Genomic DNA, 26,216 nt, shown 5'->3' with positions numbered 1-26,216 from the left:
CTTTCCTAAAAATACGAAACAAACCCTTCTACTGGTGTTTTCTAAATAAAATAAGTGAGTAGCGAGAAAAGAGAATTTGTTTCAATATTTAAGCCTACTAAATTACATGAAAAAGTTGATTGCTTTGGTTCTGTTTCAAATTATGGGGAGCGATAGGAAATACGAGAAGAAGAATAGGAAGAGAAACTCTTCTTCAGCCTCCGAAGAAGAAGGTACTTCCAAATATTAGATGAGTGTTCTGGTAAAAAACTGAAGGTTTGGGGGGTGGTGATGGTATTTAACTATGTTGGGTTCTGATGCATGGTATTTTTCATTATTCTTTCAGAATTACAACTTCCACGAGCTGTCCAATGATGACTATTTCTCAGAGCAATGAATTTGCACATGGCTGAAAGAAGATTTTCTGACTTATCGTCAGAGTCTACCCAAGAAATATTTTCAGACTTTGTCAAGGCTTGGAACAACCGAACACTTGAATCCCAATATTATCAAGGCATTGTAAGCGGACCAGGAGTGCTCATAAGTGGAAATTCAAAGCATGAAATGCTGCAGCGTGTAATCACTTTTGATTTGCTTATGTTTTTGTATTTAGTGTACTTTTGATCTATTTAATGTTACTTTCGTTCTAATTAGTGTACTATCTTTTGGTATCTTCAATTCGTAAGAGAAAATCAAAATCTCAAACAATGAAAGATACGTGTTATAGAATCTAGTAATATTAAGTATATTCAGGTAGTGTCTGACATAGAATGGCTGCTTTAAAACATAGTACAAACTTCTATGAGCTTCCAAAATGGCAAGAGGATAAGATCAAGGCAAGGGAAAGTTTGCAACTTTTAAATCAGCTTCACCTTCATAGCGAAAGGTGAAGAGGAGAAATCAACGCAGTGGTTCTTCTAAAGAAAAGTGGTTATATATACTGGAGGATAGAGGTGCATCATGTATCTACAAGAAATCAAAATTTCATTTTGAGTTGTGTAAGCAAAGATTTTCGCTGAATATAATCAAACACAATGCTTTTGATTCTACTTACTTTTCACATTCAAAGACATTTTGGAGCTGTACACCATTTTCATCTTCACATAAAAAGTTTCAAATTTCCAAATGCTTTCGATTTCTGCCTGAGACTTTCAGGAAAAGCGAGAATTTCTTCCATAGTAGCTCCAATTCTGAATTGTTGGAATTCAATGGAGATCCTAGACACCGCAACAGTCAAGGTCACCGGATTTTCGGATCCAAATGGATGCATGGTATTCTCTTTATCTTTCAAATTATTGGATTTATTAGTTTCTAGGATCCAAGCGCTACTGTACTAGGCATCCGTGTACCAAAATTGTGGAAACTAATTTAACCTTTTATCCAAAAAGAGCATGTTTTGAAGAAAAATTTCGGATGCTATGAAGCTTTTGTACTTATCTTCTAAAATTTCCTTTTCACTTATGCAACATTGTGTCATTTTCATGAGATTAGTCTGCATGCGTTAAAATCACAAATGAAGCTTCATAGATTCATGTATTAAGGAATCAAATCTGAAAAGTAGTTTGAGAGAGTTAAAGAGAGCATGCAAAGTTACCTGAACATTGAAATGCAAGAAGAGCTACAACTGAATAGGAAAACCCAAAAGTTTGGCAGTGCCGAATCCTCTATGGTGAATCACAGCACTTCTGCTTCCGGCATTGTAACTGCAGTAGAGAGAACTTGGAATCCATGAAATATAATCATTAGGTTTTTCCAGAGGTGTGTAAAAACCCATCTTAAACTGAAATTCTTTTCAATTGGCAAATGTAAATTGATGACTTATCTTAATTACTAACAATGTAAATTGAATGAGAAGCAGAGACAAATTCTTGGAAATTTAATCAAATGAGTTCAGAACGACCCTGATAAGGTACTTTTGTAATCGGACGATCAAACAAGCAATAAAAGGTGAAAGCAACATACACATATGTATCCTCGAAAATATTTTAACTCAAAATTAAGATTAAATGGTTTATTTGAAATGTAAAACTAAATTGGATTGGGCTTTAATGCTACAGTTCAAACATGCACAAAGTGTATTAGGCACATATGGGAATCAGAATGCAAAATGAGTAACAAGTGCTTGTAGAACAATAATGCTATAAGTATCAATTATATTTATACCAATGATATATGGAAAATTGTGTGTCGAATATATTAATGTTTGACAAATTGGTATCGTAACATTATTGTTTAAAATAAGTGAAGAGATGACATAACATTCATCTAAAAGTAAAACTTTTGTAAAAGAAAAAGTTGAAGCAAAATGTCAACAATAATATATATATATATATATGTAAATTACCTAAAGAGGGACATGTTCATTAAAACTACTCTTCATCCGAATCTTGAATCAAGGAAGTTCTGCCAAAAGCATTAGCGATATTAATTTTCCAGATAATATGTATATAACGTATAGAATATAGCATGGGATACGAAATCTACTGGTAATTTTACAGAAAGAAATGAAAAGAAAAAAAAAAATTATTGAACTTGGACAAGTAAAAGAAAAAAAAATATAAATTATATATATAGGAATTTGATATGTTTATGTTGGGAACAAACAGAACATAAGTAGTGTACGTATATAAAATCAAATCATGAAGAAAGGAATCAAATATTGAAATGACTTACTAACAACTTTGATGCGAGGGATGTGAGCAATTTTTGGCCAATCTTCCCCTGTATCTCTCTTGCACCTGTAGGCTAGCCGACCAATAGAGCTTGTGATGGTCAAACGAGAAAGAGAATCGGGTAGCCTTTCTTCTGGCAAGCGCAGCAGCTGATGGCAATGTTTAATGCTGAGTCGTTCAAGGCAGACCAGGTCTCGAAGAGCCTTTCCATTTAATGATTTAAGCTTTTCAACATATACAAGCTTAAGACGAGTCAGAGTTGTGGGAAGTTGCCCTTCCTCCGGAAATGAATCTACGTCCACCAACAGGTTTTTGCAACTTTCAATACGAAGCGATTTCAAATTTGACGGCCATCCCTGTTTCGCAAGTGACTTCAGTTTGTCACATCCAAAAATTAAAATTGTATGGATATTGGAGGGCAATCCATCTTGTGGTGGAAATGACACCACGTCTGCATTATGTAGCAGCAATTCACCCAGCCGTGGAGGTTGATGACTTTGGAGCGAAGCCACCAGTTGTTGGCATCCCTCCCTGATTAGAAGAGTTGTGGAGGATGGAAAACTAGAAGGAAAGCTGTCCTCATTTATCTTCGGACAACCTGATAATTTAAGCGTTTTGAGTAATGGGAAAGCTCTAGTACCTTCTCCTCCTCCAACATCACCTCCCATCATTAATGACCACTCCTTCCATTCTCTTAATTCACTGAAATCCTTGAGGCGTAAAGATTCCAAGGACTTGAATGGTACTAGTACTGGTGCATTAGTCATGGAAGAAGAACCAATACTACCGCTGCTGCAGGAATAACAAAATTCATCACCTATTCTCTCCACCATTTCAAATCCCCGAAGTTCAAGATCTTTCAGGGAAGGTAGCTGTCCAAGTGGCGGCAGCAAATAACAATTACTACATCCAGATAGAGACAGATATACTATTTGACTGAATGAATGATGCCCTATCCAACTCGGAAAGCTTGTACCCTTGTAATTCAAAATTTTTAGGTTTTGGACATTTGTGTTAGGTTGAAGCGCCTCAAGTACCTCTCGTGCTTTCTCTGAATCATCCGTTTCACCACACCACTCTAATTCCACCACTGTAATACGCTTTTTATCTTTCAATTTGGCCTCCCTAACATCTCCAACATTCACTATACTTTCAAGATTTTTTATCCCAAAAAAACCACGCAGATCTTGAAGATTACCCAACTCTCTAATATTACACCCACCATTTTTGTCTACAAGAAAGGCAGGGGATAAATGTTGCAAATGTTTCAATTTGCACATTTGTGGTGGCATCTCTCTCACCCCAATATTGAAAAAGTACAGATAACGCAGGTTGATCATTCTTGACATATCGGTTGGTAAACGAGAAAGAGAATTGCAATTCCTCAATCCCAGATAATGCAGATTGTTCAAATTACACAATCCATCAGGTATCTCTTTGATGTTACGGCACGCTGACAACTTCAAGTATCTTAGGTGCTTCAAATTGCCGATTGAACTAGACAACCGATAAAGATGTGTGCAATATTCTAACAGGAGAGTCTGCAAATTGTATAGAGTGCAAATCGTATCGGGTAATTCTTTAATATCAGTATTAGATTAGTTTAAATACCTTAAAAGCTTCAAATTGCCAATCAAATCGAGGCTTATCGTAATAGGAACCAAACCAGAGCATGTCATAATATGATTCTCACATAGAGAAAGCATTCTTAGGCATCGCATCCCTTTCAGACATTGTTCGAGATTTGCCAAAAATTGTACGGACAATATTCTAGAATCAAACAATAAAGAGCGCAGCACCTTACTTTTGGATGAACATTCTTCTAGCTTCTTGATATCATGGCTCTTAGATGTCATGTAAGACAAATGACGAATCTTCCCTGTAGTACCTTTGAAGGAGCCATCACCCATTCTCAAACAAAATTCTCCTGACACAAAGCTAGCTAAATCGTTAACAAGGTCATGCATATGGTAATAAGGGAATACAACGCCTTTAGTATAATGAATGAATGACCTTGATACGAGATCATTAAAGTAGTTCTCCCCAATTTCTTCTAGCGTCATATTTTCTTGGGGCAGTAAAAGATCTTCTGCCATCCATAACAGAATTAATCTTTCCTTTTCAATTTCAAAATCTTTAGGAAAAATTGAACAATAAGCAAAACACCGTTTAAGATGTGGAGGCAAATAGTTGTAGCTCAACCAAAGTGTGGGAAGAATGTTACACTCCTCCATCTTCCATGTGTCACTATTTAGTATATCTTCCCATTCATCGATATGCTTTTTGTAGCACAAAAGACCACCAAGCGATTTAATAGCTAAAGGAAGGCCATTGCATTTTCTGACAATTTTTCTACCGATTTCTTCGAACTCTTGAAGTGCACTTCGATTTATTATTTTTTGGAATGCGTGTTTTGCAAATAATTGCCAACTATCTTCATTTGATATTATTCCAATATAATAAATGGGAACGGTACCCATCATAGATCCTATTTTTTCATTGCGTGTAGTGACAATGATTTTACTCCCTGATGCTCCAAATGTAAATTGACTCCTTAAATTATCCCAAAGGTTATAATTTTCGTTCCAAACATCATCTAGAACGTAAAGAAACTTCTTCCCTTCTATAGCCTTTTTTAATTCACATTGAAGTTGATGTGGATGCTTGATACTGCAATCCTTTTGCCCAGTGATTGTTTCAAAAATTGTTTTTGTCAATGTGAAAACATCAAATTCATCTGATACTGTAACCCAAGCCTTGAGGTCAAACTTTTTCACCACGTTGACATCATTAAAAACAAGATGAGCAAGGGTGGTCTTGCCAATACCGCCCATGCCCACAATGGGAATTACAGATATCTTATTACCACCTACCACATCATCATGATCATCATCAGACAGCAGCAGCTTAACGATGGCAGCTTTGTCATCGTCTCTGCCGTAGATATCAGATTCTTCTTCCACAGGTAGTAGTTGTGGAGAAGATGATGAAGACCTATTCAGATGAACACCTACTGATGGAGTCAAACCAAGGAGATCTTTTTGGTTCACAACGCCTTCAAGTGTGTGAAAGATCTCCACTATCCTATCTTCAAGATTCTTAATATTGAATCTAGATGTGAAATTAAATACCTGGAATATGCGGCTTCCAGACTGACCACCTTCAATCTTGCATCGCAAAGGTTCAGTCTGGATCTCATAGGCCAAGTCCTCTGCATCGTACATGGTGTCTCTGAGCTCATCCAGCCACTGCCTTACATCTGGGTCGGATATTTGCTTCTTCTCAGCATCATTCAGCAATGCCTTAACAGACAGCAACATGGTCTTGAACTTCTTGAGCATCCTATCATTGAGTTTCTTTGCGCTAACAAATTTGAGAACCTCGCCAGAAAGAACCATATTAGAGAACCGCTCAAAAGAAGCGGTGAAAAAGGCTCCAGCAATCAGTTCAGCCATAGATATGGAAAGAAAGCTCTTCACTTGCAAACAGAAAGAATTAGAGCAACTGATCAGCAAGAGTGAGTTTGGGTTGTGTTGTGTTGTATTGAAGTAGAGTTAGGAAGAGCTTTGTGCTTGTTGAATCTTAAAGTTGTTTATTTGGTCAATGTTGACTTTGCTAGCTGTACCTTTATTCCTTAATTTATGGTTAGTGCATGATGAATAAGCACGCGTAATTCAGCAGCAAGAAAAGAAAATAAAAAAAAGGATAAGAGCCACCGACAACGCTATCTGAGAAGAGTGCTATCTTATTTATTTATTTTTTTTGGTCGTTTTTTATTTTCCGGTCTCTACATTTGGGTCCCATTCTCATGAAGTTGGGTTGGCATTATTAAGATGCCTTTTCCACAGTTTTCTATACAATGTCCTTGATTTTCTACCAGGGGCAAATTTTTTATATATATTTTGCCCAAGCTTCACAATTTATGTAAGCATCTCAACAATTCTAAAGCAGTTGTCACATACACGGATTATTTCAATGAACCAGTTTTAAAAAAGCAACATATTCATTTTAATATCGAATGTGTTTTAGGTAAGAAAAATGATTAAACGCAATTATCACACCGATCTTGTCATACTAATAATCTAACTCACAGTTTGTTAATTAACTTCAATTTTTTTTTTCCAGATTAATAACAGCAAACATAATATATAGGTTCAAAAAAAAAAACAATTTAATGAATATAATTTAATATTTTGACATTGGACCATCAAATCATGTCAAATATATTTTCCGATATCATCTCAATTGGATTAATTTGTACCAAAACAAAAATAATTAAAAAAAAAACTTAATGTGGTAGACTTTAAAAAATGGAAGAAATTTAACAACAAAAATTTGAGTTAAAAAAAAAATGGAAGAAATTTAACAAATGAAACCAGCTTGACTTCTGAGTAATGTTGACTAGTCAGTGGTTGGACCTTAGAAAACCCAGACCTAACAACAAAAATTCCAAAAAGCTCGTAAGTGCAGTGGGTCCACACTGCTATGTGGTAACTCTTGAATGGTACCAGCCCAACCGTGAATAGTGCTGGCTGAGTAACGTTTTGCATTCTTTTTTTTTCTTGCTTCTTGCTTAAAATGAGACACTGATTTCTATGCATGCAATTAATGCGCGGGAATAAATTATTTTAATTAATTGCTAATTATTTTCTTTGGTCCATGTACGCTTCCTATTTCCTTTTTATTATTTAATAAAATATATTTTATTATTTTGATTTCTTAATTTTTAATTCGTGGTTGGTGCTCACAAGGTGAAGATAGAGAAATGATAATAAACTTGGCAAAGTGGACTGCCTGGCTCTTTATTTCATTTTCATTTTCATTTTAAATTAATTTTATTTAAATCATTCTACTTTTTCGAATTGTGATGCCAACTGGAAACTTTGTCTTATTTTATTTTATTTTATTTTTATTTAAATTTTGGACTTGATACACGTGGTCAGAAATTCTAAACTCTCATCCTTTCGCTAACAAACAAGAGCTCCCACTCTCCGATGTGTAACCTTCAGCTGAGCTGGCCCTCAACTCCTTTTTTTTTTCAATTACAACAAAACTCGAAAAACATTAAATATCAACAAATAAAAATATCTTCGATTATTATGGTTCAATCACCAAACCATGACATGTTACTTTGTATTATGTATTCTAACAATAACAACTCTCACATTGATAGTTTTAACCAAAATAAATAAATAAATAAATAATAAAATTCTCATATTGATAGTAAAGTATTTGTTTTATAAGCAGTTTAGTTTAAATATGCAGTATTTTTTTGTCTTATTTCTTTTTTTTTTTTTAAATTTAATATAAGATGGTATAAACTAAGATAATATCAAACAAAATAGAACAATTTATAAAGAAATTTAAACAATTTAAAGCTTACATAGTTATATGTATTTTGTATTTTTAACTTTACAAAATTATTGGCAGAGCCAGGATGTGGTAGTTAGGGAGCAAGAAGTTAAAATAAAAAAAATAAATAATAAATAGCAACAAATTTTTTTTTTTTTTTCTTTATGAACGTATATGGAAGCCACCATTCTTTGTATGTTATTCCAAATTTAATTGTGTTATCCAAGATTTTGTTTAACCTATGTAGCTCCAATGATCATTGATTATTAACCATGTATACATATTTATAACCTATGCCTACATATGGGCCTATACATAGTAAAGAAGTGATATGCATGATAAGATAAAATCTTTTCCACTATAGACTTCATTTTAGTATATATATATTTTTTAAAATTTGGAAAAAAATTTCATTTTCGGTCTTCAAAATTTAAAATATTCAATTTTAAATCTTTAAATTTTAATTTTTTACATTTTGGTAAAATTGATTTATTTTAAAGGTAGTTAATGGTTGCATCATATTAAATCAATATGAAATTACATTTTTTGCAACTTAAGCTTTCTAGTTAAAATTTATTGCAATTTAATTCTTTTAATTTCAACAAAATTGCATTTTAATACTCCCAAACTCTTAACCATTGTTAGTTAACAATTCAATTTGGCCAAAATTCAACATATTGAAATTTGAGGGCCTCAATTGGAATATTTTAAATTTAAAAGTCAAAATTAGAACTTGCTTAAATTAAAAAGTGCTAAAATCCAATTAACACCCTTTTATAAGAAATAAGGAAAAAAATATATATATGTTTTGGAGAAGATTTTCGGATGCTGTGAAGCTATGGCTATTTATCTTCTAAAATTTTATTTTCATTTCGGTGAAATTGTAAATTACTTTCATGAGATTAGTCATGCATGCCTTAAATTGGCAAAAGAAGTTTCATGGAACCTTGGACGAAGGTTCAAGTCTCAGAAGCAGTTGAAACGTTCAGAGAGACCATGCTGTTATACCCTAAAAAACACAATAGGAGAGGCCCAGAAAATGAGGCCCAAAGGGCGAAATCATGATACTAAAGCTGATCCAATAATATAGAGCTGCAAATGAGTGCAAAGCCCAAATCAATAAAGCTGCGAGATACCAGACATATCACCAACATATGTGTTTCGATGACCATGCCCCTAATGTGCCAGCTTGGCCAGCAAACCACTCTGGTAAATGGCAAACCATGTAGAACAAGGAAAACCAGTTGAACACACAAAGTAAACAGCAAGACAACCGGAAATCAACAAGGCAGAGTAGTATAAAAGGAGATCCACATCCACCCATAAGCTACGCATCTGCACACTAAGATAAAAAACCTAGAGTTGAAGATGCCCAACAGGCAACCTGGTTTGAGGTCTTTTTGCAGGTGTACTCAAGCTCCAATTTCGAACTGAGGAGAACAACCTCTCGTAGCTAGGCAAGGAGGGAGGAATTTCACCGTTAACACATGCATAAGGTAGTAGGCAGCAGTTACCTGAATACTTCAAATCCAAGAAGAGCTGAATTTGAAAACCAAAAAGCTTTGGCAGTATGTTGAAGCAGCTATATGGTGAATGATAGCACTTTTGCTTCCAACATTAACGTACTTAACTGCAGTAGATAGAACTTGGAATCAAAGAAATATAACCATTAATCATATGGATTACCCTTAGATGGGATAAGTTCGTAAGTCTTTCAATGGCAGGAACAAAAGAGAAAGAAAACTTACATTGTTTTTTTTTTTTTTGGGGGTTAATCAGAAAATTTGTGCCACCTACAATGACAAGGAAAAGAGATCAGATTTTATTATATGTCACTTCCAAAAATAAAGTCTGAAACTGATTTTATTTTTATATTTTTAATACTTCAAAGTGGAGATCGAGGATCTTTCTTAATTACTAAAAGAATAGTTTAATAAAATTAGGAGGTGTTTTCTTAGTAGTTTTACCAGAAAGATCAAGCCTATGAATTCGAAAAGAAATAAAAATTGAAAGCATTTTAAATTATATCATGCAATCAGAGGAATATTTTTAGTACAAATTAATGGATTATGCTTTAAGGGTTCGTTTGGTATGCAGTATTGAATTGTATTGGTATGAATTGTATTGTATTGGATTGTATTGAAATATATTATATTATACATATACTGTATTTGGTATTGAATTTTATAAAATAATATAATATTTGGTATAAAAGTGTATTGTATTATATTATTTTTGATTATTTTTATTTTATAAAAACAAACTCTTTCACCCGAATATATATTTATTAAAAAAAAAATATCATGATTACAAAGCCACAAGAACCTTCCAACATTGAAAAAGTTCTCATCTTTGACCAATCTTCACAACCAGGAACAAACATTAGAAAAGAAAAGGAAAACCCAAACTTTCACAGAAAAAGACCCAAAACCCATTCTTTATATGCATGGAAAATCCTCGTTCTTAGAATTTCTTCGCTGGGTTCTTATCATTTTCAATTGGGTTTTCATCTTTTGATGAAAGTTTGCAAAAATTAAAAATAAAAAATAAAAAAACAAACTGAGTTTTTGGGTTTTCATCCTCAAGTACTGTAAAAGCTGCTTGCTTCCCGACCCTAAACTTATCGCCGTTGATGACTATCAGCTCTGGGATATAGCCATTGGCGGAATTTTACATTCCCCATGAGCTCAAATCCATCAAATGCGATAAAGGGGAGCTGATGAAGTTTGGCTCTGATGTTCTTTTTTTTTTTTTTTTCAGCAGGTGAAATTTTTTTTTTTTTTTTTTTAGATTTTTGGTTCTAGGTTTGATTGGGATCTTGTTTATTGAAGAGAGATTTATTGAAAAAAAAGGAATTCCAAAAAAACAGATTTAGAGAGAAAAAAAGAAAAAAAAAGGGAGAAGACTTATCAAAGAGCAGTGGGAGAGAAGCAGTAGGGAGAAGCTGCGTTGTATTAGGCAATACAAAGAAAAAGCTGTGTATTAAATTATACAAAGAAAATACACAAAAGGGTATTACACAATACAATACCCTTTGCGTATCAGCTATCACCAAGCCTTGTATTAGTAATACATTACGTCCCAATACCGCGTAATACATCCTACCAAATAGGCCCTAAGTGTCTGTTGGGTATTAATATATTCCACAATATTTTATGTTTGCTTTTTGTGCGTGAGTTGAGTTTGATTTAGTCACATGAAAGTTCGATTGTCAAAATAAAACTTAATAGGAATAAAGTATTACAATGGAGAAGGAAAAGAAAAAGAAAAGAGATATAAGCAAATGATGCCAGCTTGATTTCTGGAGTAACGTTGACTAATATGCTTGGGCCAACATTTTATTGTACATAAAAACCCAGAATCAACAAGAATTACAAAACGAGGTCAGCCTAGTGGGTCCCACTGCCATGTGGCGGCAGTACCAAAAATGACTTAAAAACTTCCAATCTGAAAGTCCAAGTTGCAGTATTTGTAATTCGACAAAGACAGTTGAGGTTGTGTTTCGTTAAGATTGAAGAAAGGATGCTGACACCTATATTGCAATTAATGAAATGAAGTTAAGTTGTTTACTTAAAAACATAGAAAGTTGATATGTGTAGAAAATTATATAAAACATGGGCTTGGTCTAGTTATTTCTTTTAGATAAATATGATGGTTGTAATCTCATTTCACTGCCTCTTGAAGCTTTATATATACACTTGTATCCAATCTGTTTTAATAGAATAAGAGAGCTTTTCATTTTTCAAGCTTCCATTTTAAACATTTTTTTTCATATATTATCCAACAAGATTTCTCGAGCATCAGTGAGATTCTAACCTCACCATTGTCTCATTAATGAGCAATATGGAGGCTGATTTATGGTTTTGATGTCGACTTTGTTGAAAAAATTTTTGAAGTTTAGAGGTAAAACTTGAAAAATAGAGGATTTAGAGAAAGAGGCTACTTGTTTTATTTCTCACTTCTTGCCTTTTCTTGGCATCATCTAAACTCAAAGACATTACCTCTATTTATACTAGTGGCACATCCTAAACCATTGGCTAGGATTTTGCCAATTCTAATTTAATGGTTACAAATGACTCTCTAGAATTTATCTCTAGAATTTTCTACATAATTACAAACTTCCCTACACATTCTAGAAAACTCCATGGATTACTCTAGAATAAGCTTCTAGATGAAATTTCTCTAGAACATACTAGGCTCTTATTTAGATAAGATGTTTCTAGAAGTTGGACTTTACTTAAACAACTAATGTAACAGCTTAGATCACCCGCATCAAGATATTGTTTACTTTGGACCCGGCCCGAACGGTTTTGCTCTTCCTGACCCCATTACAACAGTGGGTCACAGGAAAAGGCCTCTTGAAGGGAAAGGTATCCACACGCTTATAAGCTATGCTTCGTTCCCCTTTCCAACCGATGTGGGATGTTACAATCCACCCTCTTTAGGGCCCAGCGTCCTCACTGGCACACCGATCCGGGTCCGGTTCTGATACCACTGTAACAGCCCAGACCACCCGCATCAAGATATTGTCCGCTTTGGGTTCGGCCCGCACGGTTTTGCTCTTCCCGACCCCATTACAACAGTGGGTCACAGGAAAAGGCCTCTTGACGGGAAAGGTATCCACACGCTTATAAGCCATGCTTCGTTCCCCTTTCCAACCGATGTGGGATGTTACAACTAAGGCCCAAACACTAATAATCCAAAATCAACTTTATGTTTCAACACCCCCCCTTAAACGTGATTTCGTTACTCCAATCAAACTTCTCAATTTGATAAAATTTTCTTACTTGAGAGACTTGGTGAAGATATCAGCTACTTGATCATGAGACTTCATGTACTCCAGTTGTACATCCTTTTTCGCTCTACACTCTCTAATGTAATGATAATGCGTATCAATGTGCTTACTTCGATCATGGTAGACTTGGTTCTTGGCCAAAGCTATTGCTGACTTATTATCCATGCAAATCTTGGTTGGTTCTTCTTGTGGATAACCCAACTCCTTTAACAAGTTTCGGAGCCAAACTGCATGGCAAACACATGTAGTAGCAGCTACATACTCTGTTTCACATGTAGAAAGAGTGACAATCGGCTGCTTCTTTGATATCCATGTGAAGGCGGTGTCTCCCATGTAGATTATGAAGCCACTTGTGCTTTTACGATCATCCATATATCCACCCTAATCGCTATCACTATATCCTACAAGCTCGTAATAATTAGAAATAGAGTAGTACAAACCGAAGTTTGTTGTACCTTTAAGATAGCGAAGAATTCTTTTTGCCGCCTTCAAATGAGTTGTTGTTGGATTCTCCATGTATTGGCTGATGACTCCAACTATATAGAGAATACTCGGCCTTGTGCATGTCCAATATCGTAAACTTCCAACCAAGCTCTTAAAGAGTATTGGATCCACTCTTTCTCCTTCCTCATGCTTTAATAGCTTGATTCCACATTCTATTGGTATGCTGACCGGATTAGAGTCATCCATCTTGAACTTCTTAAGCACGTCCTTAGCATAGCCTTCTCGAGTGATTAGGATGCCTTTGTCTTCTTGCTTTACTTCAATGCTGAAGTAGTAAGAAATAAGCCCAATGTTGGTAATCTCGAACTCCTTTGTCATTTCTTTCTTAAACTCGTCAAACATGCTTGAATTCCTACATGTGATGATCAGGTCATCTACATACAAGCACACCATCAAGATATCACCATTTTGGATTTTAATGTAGAGTGCATGCTCATATGGACATTTGATGAAATTTCTTTCTTGGAGGTACTTGTCAATTCAAGCATTCCACGCTCTTGGTACTTGTTTCAACCTATAGAGTGCCTTCTTTAACTTTAAAACCTTGTCTTCTTTTCCCTTGACTTTGTAGCCTTGTGGTTGCTCAATATAGACTTCTTCTTCAAGGACTCCATTTAGGAAGGCCAATTTCACATTCATTTGATGTATCCTACAATTATTTTAAGTTGCCAATGAAATAATTAGTCTAACAGTTTCTAGTCAAGCAACGGGAGCAAATACCTCATCATAGTCGATGCCAGCTCTTTGACTGTAACCTTTCGCCACTAATCTTGCCTTGTATCTTTCAACTTCTCCTTTGGCATTTTTCTTGGCTTCATACACCCACTTCACACCAATTGCCTTGTGCCTGGTGGGAATTGCTTGTAGTGGTGTTGTAGGGCTTCGAGATGCATCCATCAATGCCCTTCATGGACTTGCTTGTATAGACCCAGATCTTGTTTGGCTTCTTCTAGCTGATGTTTATTACTCTGTGACAAAGAAAGACAAACCTTCACTGTCAGAACCCGTCCAAAATTTCTCACCGGAACCCTATACAAGCCCTGATCCCAGGGAGACCCTACCGGACCTTTCAATGGAAAATCAGGCAGAACCTCCCCTAAGGATTGGACTTACCACAAATTTCTTGCATTGAAAAGATACTTCTATAAACACCACCGTATTCCTCCCATCTTACTACAATTTATTTTTACAAATTTACAGCACTCCAAAATAATAACAGGAAATTAATGCAGTATTTAATAAAATGTGTCCAATACAGTATACAGAGCATTATACAAATAAATATGAAATTAATACAATGTCAGGTAAAGAAGCAATACAAGATGAAGAGGAAAAATGGAAGAAATGCTTTCTGGACTTTCGGCAATGAACTGAGATGTCGGGCTCGCCCCGGACGATCAACGTCTTCCAATCCTTGTACCTAGAGGAACGGAATTTAAAAATATGAGATGCTAATCATCTCAGTGAGTGACCCTATCTACTGTACAATTATAAAGTAACGATAATTATAGTACATTTGGTTAATTAAGAATAAATAAGTAAATAAATAATAATTAATTGAAGATAATATTTCTCTCAAAACCCTCACCATTCACTCCGTTGGAAAGGTTTCCTTTTTAAAACGTTTTACAAAACCCGCTATTTGTATGCCCCGAAAACCAAGGAAAACAATTAGTCAATAGTTTTCTAATAAAATACGATAATTCAAGAATGTAAATTTATAATGAAATAAATTGAAATAAAAATAACTTATAACATTTACTAAATAATTAATGCATGTCATAACAATTAATACCGAAATATTAATAAAACTCACATTAAAACAATTCATGAATTAATTAAATAATTAAAATAAATCAATTTATTGAATAATTAAGCAAAGTAACAATTAAATCAAATTAAAACTTCCATTTGAAATAAATAATAAAAACAACATTAAATATATTCTTAATTTAAATACAATTTCAAAATATTTATTTTGAAAATTATGTTCCGAAAACCACTTGATGCACCCACTATATACCAGTGGTGCCAACAGTACCCAGCGTCCTAAGGTACCGCCAGATAGGAGGTTAAAGAGAAAAACCGGCATACGGTCGCATGGCGTCCCACCGGGCCGCTGCTAACAGGCATCTCGGCCATGGAGGGGCAGTCTACCCTCATCCGATGGCAACCACAGGACAACCCTATAATCACCTGTGCGCTACTCACACCTACCTGCGCACTCATCACATCCACCTGCGAGCTAATAATATCCATGTATAAAGAACACCAATACGTGTATGGTGCATCTAAAAATCATAAAATCAATATATTTATTTTCAAACCTCAAAACCTCATAAATATTACCGGGTTTATTCCATCCAATTAAACTCGTAAATTTTTCACAATTCCCTTATAAATCATCGTCATAAATCCATCGCACAATTTCCATCAATTTCAATATACAAATTTTTCAATGGCATAAGGTCAAGCTATTAATATTTCAATGCATCAATATTTTTGAAACATAATAATTTAAATCTATATTTTTCTCAAATTCTGAAAAATCAATTAAAATCAATAATATGAAAACCATATAAATTCCATATATCATTAATTCATATAATTGTGCACAATAATTAAATAATAACCATAGCAATAATTAAAATAAATCAAAACCACAATTTCTTTAAATTCCCAAATATATTCTTTTGGCACCAAAACATATATTAAAAACATTATAAATTGGAAATACAATTCTAAATAGAAATTCTCATAATATCGAACACATAAACATATTTTTGAAATATTCAATTATGAAATATTCCAACAAATTAATTTAATAATTAATAATTTCAATTTCAATTCCATAAAATTCTTTAGATCAAAATATTTCTTAATATATAAATATTTTGATTCACTCAATTGAGCATCACATTTCCACATATAAATCCACTAAATATTTGAAACATAAAATATAAATTTCAAATATTCAATTCACACAAAATATTCACAAATTTAATTCCTGAAATTAATTTGAAGGTGGGTCACTCACCTCGAGCACGTAATTAACCTAAGATGCTCCATGAGATCATTTCCACAATGCACATGTGCTCCTAGAACAACAATATTATACAACTCAAATTAATTAATATTTTATTTGGATAAATAATACCCAGTACTCGGGGGGTTTAACACAAACGTTAACCAAAATTTACGAGTAATATACCGAAACGAAGCTTATGGAACAAGGATCGCATTACCGGCCTCCATTGACCCTAATTCCGCCGGTGGTGGTTGGAGTTTGTCCGGGAAGTACCGGCCGAACTTCATCTTCTCATAACTCGCTAACCACTTTGAATTTAAACATTTGGAGACCATATTTGAACTCAGAGGACCCAAAATAGGGGGAAAGGGGTGGAAGATCAGACTGGGTTGGCTAGAAACGGCAAGAATCACCGAAAAACTCAAACCCACCGCCGCCGACTTCACCGGCCTGATTTGGGCACGTCTGGCGGCGTTTGGCCGAGAAATTTGGAGGGTCGCATCACCGGGGAATGGGCTCCTTCCCTGGCAGGTGCGTGTGGCCATCCGGTGGCCGGAATTTGAGAAACGGCAAGGACCCAAGAGGAGGAAAAAGGAAAGGAAAAGAAAAAGAAAGAAGAAGGAAGAAGAAAGGTTTTGGGGGGGGGGGCGCTGGGGTGTTTTTCCCACGTGGGGGAAGGGAAAAAAAAAAGAAAAAAAAAGAAAAGAAAAGGAAAGGAAAAGAAAATAAAAGAAAATAATTAAATAATATTAAAATAATATTATTGAATAAAAATAATAATAAAATAATATGGTATTTAATCATGGTTGACATATGGCATCTCACCGTTGTGACACATGGCACCCTTTATTAAGTCACACGTGGCATACTGTTCACATATTTAAAAATAATATTAAAATAATAATGTATTTGAAAAATTCTACAGGTCCATAACTTTCAAACCACATGTCCAAATCGGACGTACCGCTAGTTTATGAACTCGTATCGATGAGTACTTTACAACTATGCATGAGTCAAAACTCAACTTTGCACGAACGAAAAGTCAACTCCGGCACCCCTTGGACAGTTTGGATCTCAACTTGTTTTGCTCATAACTTTCAAACCGTAGCTCCGTTTTTAACATGCTACTAGTCTATAGACTCGTGACAACGTGTACTTTTTAATGGTACCTCGGTCAATGTGAAATTCCATCAGGAGTAAAAAGTCAACATTTGATCATTTCTCGGTCAATGACGGTCAACCTCGGTCAACCTTAGTCAAATTTTAGAAATTCCAATGTACTTTGGGACGGGGTATTACATTCACCATCCATCTCAGATTTTCCGGAGATCGCAGAGAATCTACCCCCACCGATGTCTCCGAAGGAATACCTTTATGTGCAATATGGAGGGCAGAGTTATGGTTTTGGTGTTGACTTCTCTTCTGTAGAAACTGTTTTCAAGAAACTAACTGATGCATTTTTCAGAATTTTCTTACCAAACATACCATTAGTTATTACACAATTTGTGAATATATATAACCTTTGAAATTCTCATTGCTATTGATTGTGTTCCTGTTTTTTATAGCATATTGTTTTTCCTTTTTTTATTTTTTATTTTATTTTAATTTTTTTAATTTTTTTGTGTTGTCCCTTTTTTTTTTCCCCCTTGCAAATGAGCCTTGTAATTTTGTGAATATAAAATTACAGGGTTTTCTATACACGGTTAAAAAAGTCAATTATAACACATCCAAATTGTGGCTGAGGAGTAGGTTCGTATACCATAGATGTTCATAGAAAGAAATACTGAAAATTTTTCATTTGGATGATTTAGTTTGTTAGATAATTTTTCATACAAAATAGTATGCCTTGTTTGGCATAGTAATGCTTATTTACGTGTACTTTCTAAAAAGCTAGTCTTTATTAATTTGAATTAGAATGCAAGAAGCTGTTTTTGAAAATCAAAAATATTTTTTGAAAATTATCTGAACAATATTATAAATAGCTTTAAGCCTTGAAAGTTAGAAGTAGCTTATTCGAAACAGAGCCTAAGTAATAAAATAGGAGAGGATGAAAGATCAAAGATAGAACACAAGCTTAGTACAATTATCCAAATTTGAACATCAATATCATCAATATAAACTCATACAATAATTAGAGTTCGAATTCCTATATTCCAATATAAAATGAAGGTTGAGTTATTAATTTTTGAAGGAGATGAATATGCAGAAAATAAGGATCAGAGCCAAAAATCCAAGCATCATTTTGCTCAAACGTCTTTGGAAGGTAGGGACTAGAGAGAAAAATAAAGTGGGAAATATATTTCCATTTAGAACAATTACTTAGCTTTTTGCAAAAAGACGAAACAACCTTTCTACTATAGGTTAGGTTATTTGTACTTTACGAATATGGCAGGGACTGTTGGGGGAAAAGAGTGTTTAAAATAAGTGCATATAGCGAGCAAAGAGAATTTGTTTTAATAACGAAGCCTACTAAATTACATGAAAAAGTTGATTGCGTTGGTTCAGTTTCAAATTATGGGGAGCGATAGGAAATCCCAGAAGAATAATAGGAAGAGAAGCTCTTATTCAGCCTCCGAAGAAGAAGGTACTTCGAAAGATTTTGCTTTAAATTCTTTTTCTTTTCTCGATTCTGTTTTCTATTTCTTCTAAAGTTCTTCTTTTTATTTTATTTATTTATTTATTTTTATTTTTTTGTCTAGTTGGCTTGAAAATTGATGAACATAAGGGGGGAAAAAAATCTAAAATTTCATATTTATGCTGTTGTGGTTTTGTGTTCAACATTGAAATTGAAGTGTCAGCTAGGTTTTGTGTTGATTTTTTATTATTTATTTTTCTGTTCTGAGTTGTTGGTATTGTGGGGAGGTCAGATGAGGGCAGAAGCAAGAGGCAGAAAAGAAGGGTAGAAGACGAGGAGAGGAAACACAGGAGTGGTAAGAAAGACAAGGAAAGCTCTCATAAGCACTCCAAAAGATGTCTTGCCCGTAAAGGTACAATTTTTAATATGTCGGTTTCAAATATGAATATAATTTTTGTTTTTTTGTTTTTTTTTTGAGTTTTCTTGTTTATTAATGAGATTTTTTGGGCGTTCTATGAATATTCATGCTCATATAATTGTTTTGTCGGTGTTATTATCACTTCTAATTTAACTGCATTTGTTAGAGCTAAAGAGGCATGTATTTTGAATCCTGAGGTCCAACCGTGCTAGGCATTAGTAATAGTAGTTAATTTTGGATTCTGATAATTGAAATGTGATGGTTTCATGGTTCATTGATCATGGAGAAGCATATATATATATGTGTGTGTGTGTGTGTGTGTGTGTGTGTGTGTTATGGGCTTTTTTGTTACTAATTCATATCTTCCCTTCTTAAGGTAATCGATATGCCATGGCAATCATTGTACAATTTTTGTTTCAGTATGCTTAGTTTTTGACATTTGTATTGTGAATTTGCGATATGCTTTTACTTGCCTGGATTTAGGAAGTCTCTTTTAAATTTACGTTTCAATGGTAGAGCTCTTGTCACTGCTAATTAGTCTTATTGAACCTGATTTGGATATGTATCCATGGCTTACTAGGTTGACTTTTCAGAAGATTGATTTATATTAGCCATGCATGGTAATAAAATGGAGACAGGGAAAAAGGTCTCTAGTTATCTATCTATAAACAGTTCAAAAAATTGGGAACCGCCAAAAACTTTTTAAGAAGTTATATTGTTTTATTGGTTTAAGTTATAAAATGAGTTCACACTTCTATGGTTACCTGTTTCTTATTGTATCAGGTGTGAGGTTGTAGATGGGCAAATTTTTATAATATTGGCTTGTTGTTTTGTCTCAGAGAAGAAATCAAAGGAGAAGCAGAAAGATAAACATTGCAAGGGTGATGGACACTCGGTAATTTTCTTATCTAAATTATGCCTATATTCTTCTTTTCTTAGTAGCTCCTCTTTCTAGGGTTAGTAGATGAACTTCTTGGGACTATGTTGAAGAATCTTTTTTCTCTCCCTTTTGAGTTTTCTGGGGTAAGGTCCTCTTGAGTGGCTTACTAGTTCCTTCCCAATCAATGCTAGCACATTTGGGCAAGTAAAGAGAATGCTTGGTAATAGGACTGTAGGAGCTCAGTAGGGGGGCCAGTAGCATGCATGCCAAGGATAGCTGTCCAACCCCTGTACCCTCCAGGGGTAGTTACAGAAGAACAAGTTCCTTTGACAGGGGATGTTAAGGTGCTCTATCATGAGGCACTTTATCTAGAGATATTCAATAAGAGGCATGCCACAAATGAAGCTAAAGCACATTTATGGTTAACATTTGGAGCTCCTACAACCTTATTATGAAAAACTATGATTATTTGTCAAGTTGGTGTTGGAATATGGTTGGTTTCTGATGGATGGTATTTTTCATTATTCTTTCAGAATTACAACTTCCACGAGCTATCCAATGATGACTATTTCTCAAAGAACAATGAATTTGCTACATGGCTGAAAGAAGAAAAAGATGTGTTTTTTTCTGACTTATCATCAGAGTCTGCCCGAGAAATGTTTTCTGACTTTGTCAAGGCTTGGAACAACCAAACACTTGAATCCCAATATTATGAAGGCATTGTAAGCGGACCCAGGAGTGCTCATAAGTGGAAATTCAAAGCATGAAAGGCTGCAGCTTGTAATCACTTTTGTTTTGCATATGTTTTTGTATTTAGTGTACTTTTGGTCTATTTAATGTTACTTTTGTTCTAATTAGTGTACTATCTTTTGGTATCTTCAATTCATAAGAGAAAATCAAAATCTCAAACAGTGAATGATACTTCTTATTGAATTAGTAATATTGACTAATATATTCAAGTAGTGTCTGACATAGAATGGCTGCTTTTCAACATGGTATACACTTTATCAGCTTCCGAAATGGCGAGAGGATAAGATCAAGGCAGGGGAAATTTTGCAACGTCTAAATCATCTTCACCTTCATAGCACAAGGTGAAAAGGAGAATATAAGTTATATATACTGGACGATAGAGGTGCATCATGTATCTGCAAGAAATCAAAATTTCCTTTTAAGTGTAAGCAAAGATTTTCGCTGAATATAATCAAATGCAATGCTTTTGATTCTACATACTTTTCTCATTCAAAGAAATTTTGGAGCTATATACCATTTCCATCTTCACATAAAAAGTTTCCAATTTCCAAATGCTTTTGATTTCCACCTGAGACTTTTAGGAGAGGTGAGAATTTCTTCCATAGTAGCTCCAATTCTGAATTGTTGGTACTCAATAGGGTTCCTATGTACCACAATTGTCAAGGTCACTGGATTTGCTGATCTAAATGGATGTATGGTATTCTCTTTATCTTTTCAAATTATTGGATTTTATTTTAGTTTCTAGGATCCGAGTGCTACTGTACTAGGAAATCGGTGTACCAAGATTATAGAAGCTCATTTAACCTTTTATCCAAAAAGAGCATGTTTTGAAGAAAATTTTCAGATGCTATGAAGCTTTTGTACTTATTTTCTAAGACTTTCTTTTCCTTTATGCAACATGGTATCATTTTCATGAGATTAGTCTGCATGCGTTAAAATTACATATGAAGCTTCATAGGTTCATGTATTAAGGATTCAAATCTGAAAAGTAGTTTGAGATAGTTAAAGAGTGCATGCGTGGTAAAAGAAAGCATTTACCTTATCATTGAAATGCAAGAAGAACTAGAACTGAATATGAAAACCGAAAAGCTTGGCAGTATTGAATCAGCTATGGTGAATGACAGCGCTTCTGCTTCCAACATTGTAATTGCAGTAAAGAGAACTTGGAATCCATGTAATATAATCATTAGGTTTTTCCAGCGGTAAGTAATAACCAATCTCAAATTGAAACTCTAATAAGTGTAAATTGATGACTTATCTTAATTATTAACAGTGTAAATTGAATGAGAAGCGGAGATAATTTGTCAAAACACATTTCAAGGGAAAGGTATCCACACCCTCTTTTAAGGCATGCTTCGTTTCCCTTTCCAACCGATGTGGGATCTCACAATCCTCCCCCCTTGGGGCTCAGCGTCCTTGCTGGCACACCGATTCGGGTACTGGCTCTATACCATCTGTAACAGCCTAGAGCACCCGCATGAGATATTGTCCACTTTGGGCTTAGCTCGCACGGTTTTGCCAAAACGCGTCTCAAGGGAAAGGTATCTAACCCTCTTTTAAGGCACACTTCGTTCTCCTTTCCAACCGATGTGGAATCTCATAGATAAATCTTTGAAAATTTAATCAAATGAGTTTAGAACGATCCTGATAGAGTATTTTTGTAATCAGGCGATCAAACAAGCAATGGAAGTTGAAAGCAACATATATATATGTATTCTCGGAAATATTTTCACTCAAAATTAAGATTAAATTTGGTTTATTTTAAATGTAAAACTAAATTGGATTGGATTTTAATGCTACATTTCAAACATGCTCAAAGTGTATTTGGCACAAATGGGTATTGGAATGGAAAATGATAAGTTACAAGTGTTTCTAGAACAATAATGCTATAGGCATAAACTTTATTTGTACCAAAGACATGTGAAAAATTGTGTGTCAAATATATTAATGTTTGACAAATTGGTATGGTAGCATTATTTTTTTTAAAAAAAATGAAGCGATGAGTTAAAATTCATCTAAAAGTTAAAATTTTGTAAAAGAAAAAGTTGAAGCAAAATGTCAACAATAATATATAAATATATATATATACACACACGTAAATTACCTAAAGAGGGACATGTTCATTAAAACTACTCCTCATCCGAATATACAATTGCATTTGAATTGCCTGAAAAGCATGAGCAATATTAATTTCCCAAATAATATGTATATAATGCATAGAATAGCATGGGATACGACATCTACTAGTAATATTACAGAAAGGAAAGAAAAGGAAAAAAACAAAAGATATTTATTAAACTTGGACAAACAAAAAATAAAAAATTGAGTAACATATAAATTAAATATGTAGGAATTTGATATGTTTATGTTGGGAAGAAACAGAACATAAGTAGTGTACGTGTATAAAATCAAATCATGAAGAAAGGAATTAAATATTGAAATGACTTACCAACAATGTTGATGCGAGGGATGTGAGCAATTTTTGGCCAATCTTCCCCTGTATCTCTCTTGCACCTCTCGGCTAGCCAACTATGAGAGCTTGTGATATTCAACCAAGAAAGAGAATCGGGCAGCCTTTCTTCTGGCAAGCACTGCAGCTGATTGCATTGATTAATGGTGAGTCGTTTAAGGCAGACCAGGTCTCGAAGAGCTTTTCCATTTAATGATTTAGGGGGGTGTATTCAATTAGCACTACAAAAAAAATGGGAATTAGCGACTATGCTGTCAGTGACGAAAAAGTAATGGTCACCGAATGAATAAAACAACGACCGATATTTAGTCGCAGAAACGATAGTAAGAGAAACGTGTAGAATTTTGGTTGACCTGTTATGCTGACTAGAAATTTGGTCACAAATATAAATTTTCGCTGACCAAAAACTATTTGGTAGTTAAAAAAGCAGGGCGGGAAGCTTTCCCACCTTTTTTTTTTGGCGGGAGCATGAAGTTTCAATGACCAACCACTGTTGGTCACTAAAAGTATTTATAAAGGACCAATATATTAATCACTAATAATATAACTTAAAATTTTTTTTTAAGGAAAAATAGCAAATAATGTTAGCATAAGGCATTCCACGACCAAATTATTTTGGGTGGTCAAATGTTATATTTGTGACGAAAATATTGGTCACTAAATGGAATTTAAAATAATAAAATATAAAAAAAAAGTTTATAATAGGTTTAGTTTAATGCCGTCAGCGACCAACTATGTTTGGTGAGTAAATGCAAGGGTAGGAAACCATCCACATGCTTTTCCATTTTGGCGGGAAGTGAGAACCTTGACTAAATGTAAGAAAAAGAAACATGAAATTGGTAATTTAATGGTTTGAGCTACCATGTCAGTGGCTATTAAATAGATACAAAAGGTGTTAATAATAATATTAATAAAATAATCCACAATGAAGCTGCATTTTGTAAAGAAATATTTACTTAAAAAAAAAAAACAGGTTTTATTTGTTTTTTGTATTTTTGGTTACAATCCCGATAGAACCATTTTTGGATGGATGATCCCCATAAAACCCTTTAGATGATAAAATTGCACCGGCCCTATTTCCTTTCTAAAACTCTCTCCAAGAGTTGTGCTGCCCCCTTTGGATTGCCTCACCTCTCTGACCATTCGTTGCTTCTGACTGCTTGGATGGGCATCTCTCTCAAGCTCCATCTCAAGTGTGTTTCCTCTCCCATTTTCTCTCTGTGCTTTTTCTTTTCTCTGTTTCTTCATTTTTCCCTAAGTTGCTCATTCCATGAAACGTAGGTGAAAGATGGGTTAGTTCTTTGTTACGTATGACAAAAAGTCAACTGGATTTAATGAGCTGATAAAGGAAGGATTGAAGGATTTATTAGGGACATGAGAGGAAGCAAATCTATTCTTAGTAAGAGACATCTATAACTTCTTCTTTTTTTCCCTCTATGTTTGTTGTGGTGTTTTGTGAGAGATAGGTATATTGAGTGAGAGGAGTCTCTGGCCCTATATGTTATTGGTTTTTGGCAATGTGGTTGATATTTTCAAACAATAAAGTTCTAGAAATTTTTCCCACATGTTGATACATAATTTCATTTTTATCTTTTTTCCTATGTTCTTAACATAATGTAATGAGTTTTCATGGATTGGAATTTTCTTGAACTGCTCTGTTGCTTTTGAAAAAAACACAAGCATCGTAATTTGATGGCTTGAGATTTTTTGTTTTTGAGAGATACTGAATCAAAATGTAAAAAAAGAAAAAGAAAAGAAAAAAGAAAGAAAAAAAAAAAGGGTAACCGAAAATGGGAAAAAAACTTGAGGTAAAGAAGTAAATATGGTTTTCCAACCTATAAACAAATAAGACAGTTTCTAGATTTTTACTATATTTTGGTTTTTTTGGATTGGGACTTTTAAGAACTTCTAAATTGTTGAATGTTGAATAATGGACTCTGTAACTTGTCTAATAATAAACACCCATAACAGAGCAAAATGTAATTGAATATCAATATATAATATTATTGCATATTGGGAATTGAATGGAGAAATCAAATTAGAATAACTCCTGTTGAATATATATAACTAATTGTCTAAATATTATTTATGATCACCTTCTGTAGGCATGATGCATAATTTGTGGAGATTGGAATACTGATGGCATCCTCCATCTATATAGATGTATGTACATATATAAATATGTGAGTTTGAGAGATAGAATAAGAAGGGACTATAACATTTCCACAAGATCAGTGATGATTGCTTCATTTATGCATATATACATGTATGTATATATATATATATATATATATACGTATAACAAAAGGATTGAATGATTAAGATTATTGACAATATCAATCCCTTAGATATAGTATTGATATTATTTTTTATGTTTGCAGGATGGTAATATAGGGGAAACAAATATTGCCAAAATATTCCTTTAAATATGCCACCTAAGAGATCAAGATATGTACCAGGAAGAGAGACTTTGGTTCCTAGGAGGTCTCCTAGGACTACCCCAGCACAAAGAGAGACCTCCTAGGACGACCCCAGCAGAAAGAGAGACTTTGGTCCCTAGGAGGACACCATCACAAAGAGAGAATTTGGCTCCTAGGAGGTCTCCTAGGACGACAGCATCATCTAGAAGGACTGCATCGCCTATGGAGACACCATCCCCTAGAGGTCGACAACCTATGCAAACACCAGATCGTTCCACAACACCAACGCCTAGTGAGACATCAATACCTAGTGGTCCAGAGTATGTGGAAACACCAATTCCAAATATTACATCGTCTAGAGGTCATTCTCCTA

At 34.3% G+C, this 26,216-nt stretch overlaps 3 protein-coding genes across 3 annotated transcripts; 1 reads left to right on the top strand and 2 right to left on the bottom strand.

Annotated features, from left to right (window-relative positions):
* Positions 1-1,738: 1,738 nt before the first annotated feature.
* On the bottom strand, positions 1,739-4,246 carry LOC125420076 (putative disease resistance RPP13-like protein 1; the record flags this gene model as incomplete). The annotated part of the gene is made up of 2 exons (XM_060814887.1): positions 1,739-2,382; positions 2,653-4,246. Coding segments are annotated over 2 exons (1,605 nt in total), but the record flags the coding sequence as incomplete, so codon positions are not given.
* Positions 4,104-6,213, bottom strand: LOC125420075 (putative disease resistance RPP13-like protein 1). Its single transcript, XM_060814262.1, has one exon. The coding sequence runs from the start codon at positions 6,104-6,106 to the stop codon at positions 4,250-4,252; it is 1,857 nt and encodes a 618-aa protein (XP_060670245.1). The 5' UTR covers positions 6,107-6,213; the 3' UTR covers positions 4,104-4,249.
* A 12,540-nt stretch (positions 6,214-18,753) lies between these two features.
* LOC132800671 (style cell-cycle inhibitor 1-A-like) lies at positions 18,754-21,036 on the top strand. Its single transcript, XM_060814886.1, has 5 exons — positions 18,754-18,914; positions 19,198-19,317; positions 20,163-20,261; positions 20,352-20,434; positions 20,737-21,036. Exons 1-5 carry the CDS (start codon positions 18,809-18,811, stop codon positions 20,968-20,970), a joined length of 642 nt encoding a protein of 213 aa, XP_060670869.1. The 5' UTR covers positions 18,754-18,808; the 3' UTR covers positions 20,971-21,036.
* The last annotated feature ends 5,180 nt before the right edge of the window (positions 21,037-26,216 follow it).

Source organism: Ziziphus jujuba, chromosome 2 (assembly GCF_031755915.1).
Source record: "Ziziphus jujuba cultivar Dongzao chromosome 2, ASM3175591v1".
Lineage (NCBI taxonomy): Eukaryota > Viridiplantae > Streptophyta > Magnoliopsida > Rosales > Rhamnaceae > Ziziphus > Ziziphus jujuba.
The sequence above is the reverse complement of the archived record's forward strand: the minus strand, read 5'-3'. Positions and strand labels throughout refer to the sequence as shown.

Bases quoted from the DNA above. Each gene is read 5' to 3' on its own strand.
- LOC132800671 (XM_060814886.1), top strand. From the start codon at position 18,809: ATGAAAAAGTTGATTGCGTTGGTTCAGTTTCAAATTATGGGGAGCGAT. The intron at 19,318-20,162 runs GTACAATTTTTA...GTTTTGTCTCAG, and splicing joins AAGATGTCTTGCCCGTAAAG to AGAAGAAATCAAAGGAGAAG. The intron at 20,262-20,351 runs GTAGCTCCTCTT...TTCTGGGGTAAG, and splicing joins CCTATATTCTTCTTTTCTTA to GTCCTCTTGAGTGGCTTACT.
- LOC125420075 (XM_060814262.1), bottom strand. From the start codon at position 6,106: ATGGCTGAACTGATTGCTGGAGCCTTTTTCACCGCTTCTTTTGAGCGG.